The sequence below is a fragment of the Haliotis rufescens genome, unplaced genomic scaffold, assembly GCF_023055435.1.
Source record: "Haliotis rufescens isolate VD_foot unplaced genomic scaffold, xgHalRufe1.0.p SCAF_16, whole genome shotgun sequence".
Classification (NCBI taxonomy): domain Eukaryota; kingdom Metazoa; phylum Mollusca; class Gastropoda; order Lepetellida; family Haliotidae; genus Haliotis; species Haliotis rufescens.
Genome location: NW_025963846.1, coordinates 14,103,417 through 14,117,144, shown reverse-complemented (window position 1 = coordinate 14,117,144; position 13,728 = coordinate 14,103,417). Strand labels below are relative to the sequence as shown.

Genomic DNA, 13,728 nt, shown 5'->3' with positions numbered 1-13,728 from the left:
CACGATGTAGCAGATACGCATGGATCTGTTGACGGTGATAGAGAGAGGAGAACACGATGTAACAGATACGCATGGATCTGTGGACGGTGATAGAGAGAGGAGAACACGATGTAGCAGATACGCATGGATCTGTTGACGGTGATAGAGAGAGGAGAACACGATGTAACAGATACGCATGGATCTGTTGACGGTGATAGAGAGAGGAGAACACGATGTAGCAGATACGCATGGATCTGTTGACGGTGATAGAGAGAGGAGAACACGATGTAGCAGATACGCATGGATCTGTTGACGGTGATAGAGAGAGGAGAACACGATGTAACAGATACGCATGGATCTGTTGACGGTGATAGAGAGAGGAGAACACGATGTAGCATGGATCTGTTGACGGCGATAGAGAGAGGAGAACACGATGTAGCAGATACGCATGGATCTGTTGACGGCGATAGAGAGAGGAGAACACGATGTAGCAGATACGCATGGATCTGTTGACGGTGATAGATAGAGGAGAACACGATGTAACAGATACGCATGGATCTGTTGACGGTGATAGATAGAGAACACGATGTAGCAGATACGCATGGATCTGTTGACGGTGATAGAGAGAGGAGAACACGATGTAACAGATACGCATGGATCTGTTGACAGCGATAGAGAGAGGAGAACACGATGTAGCAGATACGCATGGATCTGTTGACGGCGATAGAGAGAGGAGAACACGATGTAGCAGATACGCATGGATCTGTTGACGGTGATAGAGAGAGGAGAACACGATGTAGCAGATACACATGGATCTGTTGACGGCGATAGAGAGAGGAGTACACGATGTAGCAGATACGCATGGATCTGTTGACGGCGATAGAGAGAGGAGAACACGATGTAGCATGGATCTTTTGACGGCGATAGAGAGAGGAGAACACGATGTAGCAGATACGCATGGATCTGTTGACGGCGATAGAGAGAGGAGAACACAATGTAGCAGATACGCATGGATCTGTTGACGGCGATAGAGAGAGGAGAACACGATGCAGCATGGATCTGTTGACGGTGATAGAGAGAGGAGAACACGATGTAGCAGATACGCATGGATCTGTTGACGGTAATAGAGAGAGGAGAACACGATGTAGCAGATACGCATGGATCTGTTGACGGTAATAGAGAGAGGAGATCACGATGTAGCAGATACGCATGGATCTGTTGACGGTGATAGAGAGAGGAGAACACGATGTAGCAGATACGCATGGATCTGTTGACGGCGATAGAGAGAGGAGAACACGATGTAGCAGATACGCATGGATCTGTTGACGGCGATAGAGAGAGGAGAACACAATGTAGCATGGATCTGTTGACGATGTTTGAATACGATGTAGCAGATCTAGTTACCTGCTCTGCTGGCCTCGAGAAGGAAGGCGTTGCCGTAGTCCCAGAAGGACATCCCCCGATCTGCCAGACGGTTGATGGCCGCCACCTGACGCCGTAAACTGAACACAAAATGACAAGAATCACTGGTAGGTCATAGACAAGTCACTCGATGTATTATTGCTGACAAAAACAAACATAAACATTCAAAGAGGACATTAAAGAGACACCCATTGAGATGATCAGAGGACATTTATATCCCACAGCCAACCATTTTATTTGCTCAACGTTTATTGAACCGAATCAACTTAGCGAATGTGACTTTCTGGATTGGTTGACGCTTGTGGAGCGGCCCGTGTGGGTGGGGTGGGGGGTGGGGGGTGGGGGTTGGATGGGGTGGGGGGTGGAGGCGGAGTGTGTGTGGTTGAGCGAGAAGGTGGGTGGGTGGATGGGTGAGTTACACCCAGCCTGCTCACTCTGTATAATAGTTACCTCTCTTGTACTAAGATCTTGAATCTCCCTGGCTTCTCGTGCATCATCTCCCTGGCCTCGTCATACCCCACCTAGGACAGACAACATGCATTATCTCATCCTCGAGTGTCCAGGGTATTGCTTCTTCAAACTATAATGATAAATCCCCTGGACCCCTCCGCAACCACGCAGTTTAGTTGTTAACCCGATTCGTATGACCGCACACTAAATATAGCCACCCAATCAGATCATTCAACAGTGCGAAAGAAATTGCGTGCTCATTAAGATAAAGGACTAATGGGGGTGTAGACGTCACTTCCGAAACGAAGCTATGGTGGCGAAAATCTCACGGTATGTATCATACGAGTATGGATATGTAATATCCTTGATTCTCGAAGATGATATTATCTTCAACCTGCCTGAATCTAACGTCCAGAACACTTTCAGCAAGTTAACTGCCGGGAAAAAGATAGTTTGCACACATGTTTGATGGAGAACAAGAAATGGTTATTCGATGGTAATGTATTTGTACTGTTGTTGAATTTTTGACCTGAAGTTCGCAGTGTTTCTGCGACTGTTTTCAGCGTAGTAACATTTTGAGAGAATTTCCATTTCCAAGACTTAGTGTATACTTTCTTTTGCCCGGCAGTTTATGTTCTCCAGCACCATATTGCCAATTCTTACAATGATTACATTTTATGTATGTACATATGTTTCTCATAATCCTTTAAACGATGGAGTGAGTGTCGTTTCTGCCTGCTTATAGCAATATAACAGCCATATCATGGCAATGGACACCACATGGGCTTCAAACATGCGGGGAATCGAACCCTGACTCTTCGCGCTACGAGCGCACGCATAATCCACTGGACTACCACACCGCCCTAAATACGAAAGCATTTTATGAAATGCAGGTAAGCGATGAGACACAAATTAAATTGAGATTTGCGGCGGCTTGTGCACTGTCCCACAACATCGTATGAAGACGCAGTTTGAGCAACACAGGTAGGCGTGTTACCTGCACAGGGTAGTACCCTCCCAAGTAGGGGTTGTGGCACGACGTCTGATCAGACCCCAGCTCCACCAGCAGGTCACCTGTCTGCTCGTATTCATCTGCCAGTCTCTCCCTGAAATAATACCTTTGTACTCCTTCTACATTGATACATTCCCCTTGTGTTTATTCTGGTTTCCATAAATGGGGCTTGGGTGGGGAAGTGAGAGTTCGTGCTATTAATGTTATTGTCAGCATATATAGATTGCGGTGACAAGGAATATTTTCCTAATACAGCTCTTATGTAGTAACACCCTGAAAGTCCTGGTAAGGATAGGTTCAGCAACACATGCTTGTCGTAAAAGGCGACTAACGGGATCGGGTGGTCAGACTCAGTGACTTGGTTGATGCATGTCATCGTATCCCAATTGCGTAGATCGATGCTCAGGATGTCAATCACTGGATTGTCTGGTCCACACTCGATTATTTACAGACCGTCATCATATAGCTGCAATATTGCTGAGTGCGGCGTTAAACAACAATTTTTTTTATGTATTCAGTATGATATCAATGCACCTACGACATTCTTACGTTGGCTATCCGGATATTACCAGATTGGTTAGGTTAAAAGAATTAAAATGTTCGGCTTCTCCAATCACAGAAAACAATAGGGTGATTTGAATACTATTACTTGGTGGGTCCCATATCACTCAGTGTATCAACGACATCGTTAAAGAACAGGTTTACTTTATACGGTGTAATCACGTGAACAACATCGGACCAAGATGAGGTGAGGTGCAATGGGGTTTATCGTCGCATCCAAGATTATTGCACTTATATAGCGATGTGCATGAACGTGTGTGCGTGTGTGGCTGCTTTCCGAGCCGACCAGTTCTTGTTTGATCCCATTAAAGCCAAGCGCCAGGCAGGGTAACAACAGGTATGACGCGGCTGGGGATCGAAACCCGGACCTTCCGCTCTCCGGGCGGACGCTCTACCACTAGACCACGGAGGCGGTCCGGACCAAGACGACCTTATTACCCTCTGACTTTTCGTGAGCCATATTCGTCGATATATGGCTCCTTTTGCCAATTGACGTTGACTTAAATCTCAGTCATTCACGAACCTTACCAGAGACTGACGATGTTGCCATGGTAACCAAGACTAAACGCTTCCTTCTTTCTCCTTGCCTGGCGTATCACGGCAATGCAGTCATCCAGATCATCTGTGATCCTCATCAACCAGCCTTGATTGTACCGCTTCCGTATCGCCTCCAGACTCACCTGGAGGTACAGACAAATGGACAGCTTAGACGTTAGCACAGGCGGATCCAGAGAGGGGGTCCACCCACCCCCTCCCCCTTTTGAAAACCAATTGTAGGCAGTAAAATTTTGCAGAGAATTTTGATATTTTGGACCCTTCTTTCCAAAAATGCTCGATCCGCTCTTGGTTAGATTTGGGGGCACCTTGCGCAATAATGGGGCTAAACAAATATTCGTCGGCTCCGAGTCAGTATACTGAGTTGAGTATCCATGTTAAACTGTATGGTATCTCGTGGGGCTAGCACTATAAAACCGCATAGGTCCGAACAAGGACAAGCTACCACATAGACACCTGGACAAACAGACACATGGACAGTTTATACATAAGATTTTTGGGGGCACTTTGGTCAGTTATATCACGGCGTGTGAGGACCCGTGAAGATCCGGGGTACAATAGGTCTTTAGCAACCCATGCTTGTTGTAAGAGGCGACTAACGGGATCGGGTGGTCAGCCTGGCTGACTTGGTTGATGCATGTCATCCCAATTGCGTGGATTTTGCGTGGAGTGCGGCGTTAAACAACAAACAAACGGCTTGTAAGCTTGATGCGCAAGGTGAGCTAGAAGAGACAGGTGCTTTCACCACTTTGGTAAAACCCAAGAACACGGGTATAGTGCTGACAAATCTAGAAACACGAGCACGGCGAATATGGTAGTCTATCCCGAGATGATAGAGTTCTTGCACTTCTAAGGGATGTAAGTCTGCATGCACAGCTACTTGCGGTGCCTTCGACGACTGGGTCACCCGTGCTCTCCTCTGGCCACGTTAACAGGACGTACAGAAGAACGTAGAAATATTGTGAAACCGGTGAATTTTGTTTAACTGTGAACCAAACAGATTCCGTGGTCCCGTCTCTAAGGCACCGCGATTCGCTGTGCAGAGTTGCGTCCCTTTGGCACACCAGAAACTTATGATTGCGGGTTCGAATCCCGGTTCGCCCCGATTATGTTTCTGGGTTTGTCAGTACCATACCCATGCTCGTAGGTTTCACCGAAGTGTTAAACGACTGAGACCTGCTTTCCTCCAACATTAAGCTTGCACGCCGTGATATAACTGGAAAATGTTAAAAGCGGCGTTAAACCCAACTCACCATACTATTGGGTCGATGATTACGACAAGCATGAACCACTGGGGATTTGTTCCTCCCTGTAACCCCCCTGGTGGCAGTCAACAGCAGTGCCAAGTAACGATAACCAGTATAAGAGGGCTGACATGAAGGAATAGAACCCGGAAACAACTGGAGACGAGGAATCGTTCTACCCACTGGGCTACATTAACATTATGACCATTAACTTAAACATTATGACCGTTAGGTTAAACATTATGACCGTTAGGTTAAACATTATGACCGTTAAGTTAAACTTTATGACCGTTAGGTTAAACATTATGACCGTTAGGTTAAACATTATGACCGTTAAGTTAAACTTTATGACCGTTAGGTTAAACGTTATGACCGTTAAGTTAAACTTTATGACCGTTAGGTTAAACATTATGACCGTTAATTAAAAACTGTTTGCGATCGAGCATACAGTTACTGTGAATGTGATAAAAATGCAACATTTTGAAAAAGAAAATACTAAATAAGGAGAAATAATATATACATACACACACACAAAGTGTGAATCCAGTCTAACCAAGGAGCACGTCGCACATCTCACCTCGGCTACTACTCCGACACACCCGCAGATGACGGCGGCCTTAGCCTGAGCACCGCTCATTCCCCCTAGACCTGACGTCACAAACACCTTCCCCGCCAGATTGCTGGTACCCAGGTGTTTCCGAGCAGCGTTCAGCACCGTCAGCTACAAGTACATGTGTCAACACCAACTGTTTAGGAACATCACAATCGACAATTATATGACGTCAGACATATCCAATCAGTAAATATTTGTCAACTATCTATCAAAGCCTTCAGCTTTCTGTACCATGTCGATGAAGCACAAACGATGTTCTGTTATTATATTAGTTTTGGACACTCTATTAAGACTTACTCGTACCTAACCTCTTTTCGACTCACCCCAAGTTTGGTCTCACTGGAATAAAACCCCAAGTGACCTTTTTTTAATCAAGCACATCCAGATATCACGTGTTACATGGCTTGAACATGCAGCTCCCGTCCTGTACAGTCTGCGGTATATGTATCGAGACAAGAGCGATCTCATTAAAATCAGATCTTAGTTCTCGCTACCGCTAAACAAAGATCTGAGGACATCCCATTACGGGTCACGTCAGGCCGACCTTGCGCGAACTTTGACCAACCAATGGAATGACCAATCAGAAGGCAGCTTTCTCGTGCTTTACGGCACTAATTTCAAATTGGCGACTACGTTTCGAAACATATTTTGACAAATTCTCGATTATAAATTTGAAACCTGAACATTCTGGAATGGATAATAGATGGTCTAGATTGCATGGATTCAGTCGTTGAACCCGTAACTATTGTTCGGAGTTAAAGTTTTCGAGGTTGCATGATTAGGAATCACATTCCGACTGTCACTTTCATAATCTGGTAAGCGATGCTCTGATTGGTCGGATGAAAGGTCGTTCTGACGTGACCCCTAATGGGATGTCCTCAGATTTTTGTTTAGCGGTAGCGAGGACTGAGGTCTGATTTTAATGAGATTGAGACAAGAGTTTCACGGTGTTTGTGATCACGAGACTTACCGTGGTGCCGTGGACGATGCCCTGGGGTCCTATGTAGCAGAAACTCCCAGCCGTCATTTGCCCGTACCTACAACACCGGGTGCCTTGTCAGGTGTAAATATGACACATAGTTATATTTCACGAATCGTTGATGGTTTAATTGTCAATCATTCACTTTTCTTCTTTGGGAGAATGGCATACCATTTATTTTGCAGAAGTTAATGTCTTGTATATTTTAACAGGAATCGCACGAAGTGAATGAAATATATATTGTTTGTAGTTTCTGTCTCAACATCTTCTCAGGAATCAAGTAGTGTTCCTATCCGGCAATGAAAACCCTAGCTGTTCCATCACTCACATTGTAACACCCAGTGCAAACATCTTCTCGTACATGTCCCGGGACGAGTAGTTGGGCACCACCTGCAAGAAGCAAACACAGTATCTTTGCTGCGTATTTATGGTTCAAAGGGACCGGCAATTTAATATTGGAAGGGTGGAAGATTGGGGTGGATGACATTTATGCTTATGCCAGAAACGTTTCTTTATTTGTGGTAGTATAGGGAATGGGTGCACTGGACCACTCCGCCTTCTGGACCAGTACCGGGCTCTGGAGAATCGCCAATGTAGCACATATATAAGAGGAACGTGTTTTATGGCCAACCATTATATAAGTTGAACAAAAACTTGAATGGCCTTTTTTTATGAATACAAAAACCCAAACAATAAAAGGGTGCAGAGAGACTTATTGTGTTTTCCTGCTGGCTATAGCAAATAAAAAGCCGAAAAAACAATTCACATTAGAACTTTTTCTCATATGCTTAAATATTGAAATTGGAGAGAATCAACTATATTTGAAGGGCTCGAGGCATTAAGATTGATGTTTTAAAAGGGGTGCAGTAGGATGCTCTGCTACTATAAGGTTGTGTCAACTCACCATTCTATTGGACACAACGAGTCGGGGGTGCAGACGGGCTGCTACTATGAGGTTGAGTCAACTCACCATTCCATTGGACACAACGAGTCGGGGGTGAAGACGGGCTGCTACTTTGAAGTTGAGTCAACTCACCATTCCATTGGACACCTCGATCGGAGGGGGCGGTGTGCTACTTTGTGGCGACAACACCACGAGATGTAGGAGGGGGTCTGGTACTATGAGGGGTCGACTCACCATTCCATTGGACACCACGAGACGGGGTGAGGACGGACTGCTTGGGAAGAGTCCCATGGGATGTCCGGAGTACATGACCAGCGTCTGGTCATCTGACATCTTGGACAGGTAGTTCATCACTATCCAGAACTGCAGTGTCAAATATAGGTGATGGTCATTACAGGGAATGATCGAATGAGTTAGTTGACTTTAACGCCGCTTTGGTAGTACACGTATTACAGTTCACGATGAGACTCGGGGACCCAACAGCGACATGCCAGACCAGTCGGCCACCTGTGCCTTAATGGGATAGATCAGTTACAGGGACCAAGTTCAATAAATTAAGGTAACCTACTTTGGATTCAAAAGGATTAATACAAAACATATTCCTGGATTAAGTAGTAGGGACGCCAAGATATCCAGTACTCTGGGTTTAACACTATAGAAGTTGCCCGCGACCCTGAGGAAAAAGTAGGATAAGCACAACCCAGGTTTAAACCTACAGAAAGGATTTGACCTAACGGGAGTCAAGAATAAGACATAAACCCTCGCTTCATGCAATAGGGTATGCTATATACCTGAGCCCAATTAGAAAATACTTGTCCATTTCCGCCATATGTGATGAGTTCTTGAGGAAACTGTGCCACGTGTGGGTCAAGGTTATTCATGATCATGTGCATGATGGCGGCGGCGTGGCGACTCCTGGACGGGTACTCGTCTACAGGATAGGCTCTGAAACATAAAACCATTTTTTAAAACTCGACCTGACATGGTGCAATGTTACCCGAGGATTCAACCCACACTGTATATACATGCAGATTGATGCACGGTGGATAAAGAATATCTACTGATAGAAAGAATCGTTTGGCGTAGAGTTTCTTTTGCATCCAGAAAGTAACCAGAAATGTGTGGCCAGGGTTCTGTTTGACATTGCGATCTTAGTGCTGAGACGGTCTTACTTCTCATTTTTCAACATAAGCTATAAGAAGTTGACAACGCTTTGAGGACCGCGATCCAAGTGTGATCAGTAGACTGTTTTATGGTGTGTGAGTATGGTTTTACGCCGCTTTTAGCAATATTCCAGCTATATCACGGCGAGGACACCAGAAATAGGCTTTACACATTGTACCCATGTGGGATTCGAACCAGGGCCTCGGCTTGACGAGCGAACACTTTAATAATCATCATCATCATCATTATCCATTGTACCCATGTGGGGATTCGAACCAGGGCCTTCGGCTTGACGAGCGAGCACTTTAATCATCATCATCATCATCATCATCATCATCATTATCCATTGTACCCATGTGGGGATTCGAACCAGGGCCTTCGGCTTGACGAGCGAACAGTTTAATCATCATCATCATCCATTGTACCCATGTGGGGATTCGAACCAGGGCCTTCGGCTTGACGAGCGAACAGTTTAATCATCATCATCATCCATTGTACCCATGTGGGGATTCGAACCAGAGCCTTCGGCTTGACGAGCGAACACTTTAATCATCATCATCATCATCAACAACAACAACAACAACAGCAACTAAGTGACTAACCTCATCTCCACATCCGGCCTAAAGCGGTACATGTAGATGTGGCCATACTCTCGGAGCTCATGGGCGAACTCGGAGGCAAGCACCCCGTGATATTCCGGGGGGAAGTAGCGCAGGGCGTTCTCCAGTGCCAGCTGAAAGTAAAAGATCACCATCGGAGCTAGGACACACTAAACGTTCTTCGTAAAGACGAAAATACCCTTAACGACAAAAGTCTGAGTTCAATAAGTGTCCCCCGCAGTGATTTGCTTGAATATTGTATAAAGCGGCGTAAAATCTTACTCACCCACTCACTCATGTTGACGACGTATCGTAAATCTGTGTTAGAGTAACTAATTGTCTACCTAAGTTCAGACAGACCATTAGCCCGTGGATTCCGGGTAAGAATTTAGACTCCTAACAGCCTCATGCTTGTCGTCAGAGGCGACAAAAGGGATCGGATGGTCAGGCTCGGTGACTTGATTAATTGCATATCATCTATCCTATTTCATGGATCGATGTTCATGATGTCAATCACTTGATTGTCTGATCCAGACTCGATTATTTACACACCGCCGTCATATACCTGGAATATTGCTGAGTGCGGTGTAAAACAATAAGCAAACAAACAAGTGTTTCCATTTGACTGATTGATGGTTCAACCTTATTGTGAACGTTATGTCGTAGAGACATTGATTAAACGTTGCTTTTAACAGTGTTTCACTTCTATATCAGGGCATGTCAGCTTGATGGTGGTCATATATACATGTATGTTAGATAGGACATCAAATGTATTTGTTATTGAACATTTAAGCAACGGATCTTCAGTGACTTGTTCACACCGAACGATCAATGTCGTCATCACAATCAGTTCTCGGTGATTTGTACACAATCAGTTATCAGCGACTTGTACAAAATCAGTTCTCGGTGAACTGTACACAATCAGTTATCAGCGACGTGTACACAATCAGTTATCAGTGACTTGTACACAATCAGTTATCAGTGACTTGTACATAATCAGTTATCAGTGACTTGTACACAATCAATTATCAGCGACGTGTACACAATCAGTTATCAGTGACTTGTACACAATCAGTTATCAGTGACGTGTACACAATCAGTTATCAGTGACGTGTACACAATCAGTTATCAGTGACTTGTACACAATCAGTTATCAGTGACTTGTACAAAATCAGTTATCAGTGACTTGTACACAATCAGGTATCAGTGACTTGTACACAATCAGTTATCAGCGACGTGTACATAATCAGTTATCAGTGAATTGTACACAATAAGTTATCAGTGACGCGTACATAATCAGTTACCAGCGACTTGTACATAATCATTTATTAGCGACTTATGCATAATCAGTTATCAGTGACTTATACGCAATCGGTTATCATAACCCTAATGTTTACCTAATATGTCAAACGCGGTTATGATATAATAGGAATCGTGCAAAGCCTTTGATAGAGATTTCTTATGATTGTGGACAAAGTCTGGTCGCTTTTAAACATCCAACACAGGAAATGTCAAATTGAGTTATCAACACATATATTATTCTCATCAAACCACAAATCTCAAGTGATGAAATACATTTTCAGATTAGTCAATATAAACCAGTTTGAACATATTGATATGTTTTTTTTATTTTCGTCAGAGATTTCTGTGTTTGACACCCATTAGTTCAACGTGTCACTCAACTGTTGACTTGCTACTGGTGTCCACCAGCTTTCAGAGGTTTCTGTGTTTTACACCCATCAGTTCAACATGTCACTCACCAGCTTTCAGAGGTTTCTGTGTTTTACACCCATCAGTTCAACATGTCACTCACCAGCTTTCAGAGGTTTCTGTGGAAACTGTCCCTGGACATAACTAGATTCTAATTGAGTGATATTTCACAGAATACCGAACATGATAATATAACACATGGTATAATACTTATTTAATAAGCCTAAAAACAATAATTTCCAATAAAACAACTCTGAATCTTTAAAGGGTCCATGTCAATGAACTTGCGTGTTTTTGATTAATTTAGAATACGAGTCATTATAAAAAATGTTATTAACCAAAATAATCTTGGACCGAGAAAAGCCATTAAAAGAAATCATTTTTTCAATCTTAAAATTAAGTTATTTTTTGATAATGACTCATATATCGAAATAGAATTCAGCAATACAATGTTTCTAACGAGGTCAATTACATGTGACCAACCTAGCACACTCTGAACTAGAATCTCAGTGCACTCCACGAGTCAGACCTAAGGCCGCACGTGTCTGTACATACCCTCTGGTCCTCCACGGTGAGACTGGGGGTGCGGATGGGGGCGTGGGGGACCGAGTCGTCCCTGTCGCGGCGTTCAGGGAGCGGGTGTAACGGTAGTCCCATGCACAGTTCTTTTAACGTGGACATCTTCAGCTCGATGTAGTTTCCCTTCACCGTGTGTCCTGCTGGCGCTGATGAGACTGAAGATCTCGAGATGTATTCTTCATGGACCCCAGCTGTTATCGCTGAGAGACAACACTGTGGACCGTCCTGTGATATGCGTACTGTTAATCTCCTAGACCGGCCTACACTGATCCTCTGTCCAGATCTACTGGCAAAAGATAAGCACTGAAAACCAAGCGTCTATAGGATTTGAAGTCAACAGCAGCGATAGTGCGACAACCTTGACATCAACACATAACAATCAATTCATTATAACACCAAAACGTTTTACAATACATGAAATCATACATTAGCATCAAGGCAGTGCCCTCACCCAGCATTTGTATGTCATATTTAGTTCAAGTTCAAGTTTTAAATTGGGGCTACATGCCAAGGTCTGTCGTTGATTTATGGCATATATCTAGGCGTTGTTATTAGGGTCTGGGTGTTCTGAAAATACTGTATTGTGCGTCCCCCCAAATTGGTTGGTTCTCTTGGAGAAAGGAGAGAGAAAGAATGTTTCTGAAGCACTGACTGAACAAAAACCCGTTCAGTCAAAAATCCCAGATCTTCCCTGCAATATTAAATAGTCAAGCCCTTAGTACCTTGTAGGACCGCCTCCGTGGTCTAGTGGAGGGCGCGTCTGCCCGGAGAGCGGAAGATCGACGGTTCGATCCCCAGTCGCGTCTTACCAAAAATAAGGTTACCCTGCCACATACACACAGACACACACACGTCGCTGTATAAGTCCAATAGTCTTGAACGCGACGTTAAACCCTATTTCACCTCACTCCAGTACCTTGTTGAAACTATACAATGACTTTATGAAGTGATGGTATTTAGTCAGTGTTAGAATGGCATACAAGATAGAACTAGATAAAGCAGATAAGGCAGCGTCACAACCACTTGCAGACCTGAAGGGACCTTCAGTTTTGCGCAAGGCTACTCAAGTTTGCATTCAGCTATAATTCTCTCTACCGTACAAAGTCTGACACCGACTTCCACGCAGTTAATATGTAATATGAATATTTTATTTCAAACGACCCTGAATGACATGATCTTTAGGACACTCGCAGTTATACATACAAAGTCACGTAGTCAGTAGAACAGTATTAACATGAGAATTATACCAAGGAGTGACCTAATTAAAAATGTAGGTAGGGTTAGTTTGCGTATATTTCTGAATATAGTTCTTTAGGGTCATTACAGAGAGAAGCGTCATGGGTTTTGTCACTTATCAAAAAAAAATTCAAGTTTCTGTGTATGAGAGACAAACTTAAGTTATCTGAGTTACCTGAGCAGGTGAGTTCGTCCCCGTGTGACAGGTGCGTGGCTCAACGTACACTTATCTTATCTATGTCTTGACCCATCGCGAGCTGCGAGGGGCTTATAAAATATTCCATTGCCTGTTGCCCGTGGACGCTAGAGATAAGGATATGGCAGACAAACAGGTGATATTTCCGTATAACACCGTTTGTTATTCCGGGTAGAATGTATACTGCAGTTTTTTTTAACGCAACCCCAAACGTTTTCAAAATTACAGCTGTATAGAGGAGTGTGTCCAATTATACCAGTACCTGTGACGATCCGGGGTAGAATAGGTCTTCAGCAACCCATCCTGCCGTAAAAGGCGACTATGCTTGTCGTAAGAGGCGACTAACGGGATCGGGGGGTCAGGCTCGCTGACTTGGTTGATGCATGTCATCGTAACCCAATTGCATAGATCAATGCTCATAATATCAATCACTGGATTGTCTGGTCCAGACTCGATTATTTACAGACAGCCGTCATATAGCTGGAATATTGCTGAGTGGGGCGCTAACAAAAAACAAACCAGTCT

General features: G+C 44.1%; 1 protein-coding gene across 4 annotated transcripts in view; it reads right to left on the bottom strand.

The window, feature by feature from the left end:
- Positions 1-13,269, bottom strand: part of LOC124136119 (urocanate hydratase-like) — a 29,450-nt gene extending 16,181 nt beyond the window's left edge. The window contains exons 1-12 of one of the 4 annotated variants that reach the window (XM_046501935.2): positions 13,183-13,269; positions 11,748-12,074; positions 9,486-9,616; positions 8,511-8,664; positions 7,954-8,082; positions 7,144-7,205; positions 6,807-6,873; positions 5,801-5,944; positions 3,953-4,104; positions 2,849-2,957; positions 1,852-1,922; positions 1,384-1,481 (exon numbers count right to left, since the gene is read on the bottom strand). In XM_046501935.2, the coding sequence (XP_046357891.2) occupies positions 1,384-1,481; positions 1,852-1,922; positions 2,849-2,957; positions 3,953-4,104; positions 5,801-5,944; positions 6,807-6,873; positions 7,144-7,205; positions 7,954-8,082; positions 8,511-8,664; positions 9,486-9,616; positions 11,748-11,873 (1,243 nt within the window). In that variant the 5' untranslated portion in view covers positions 11,874-12,074; positions 13,183-13,269. Of the gene's footprint in view, positions 1-1,383; positions 1,482-1,851; positions 1,923-2,848; positions 2,958-3,952; positions 4,105-5,800; positions 5,945-6,806; positions 6,874-7,143; positions 7,206-7,953; positions 8,083-8,510; positions 8,665-9,485; positions 9,617-11,747; positions 12,075-12,493; positions 12,726-13,182 lie in introns of those variants that run through there. The other 3 variants (XM_046501925.2, XM_048396896.1, XM_046501916.2) reach the window with 3 other exon arrangements.
- Positions 13,270-13,728: the final 459 nt, after the last annotated feature.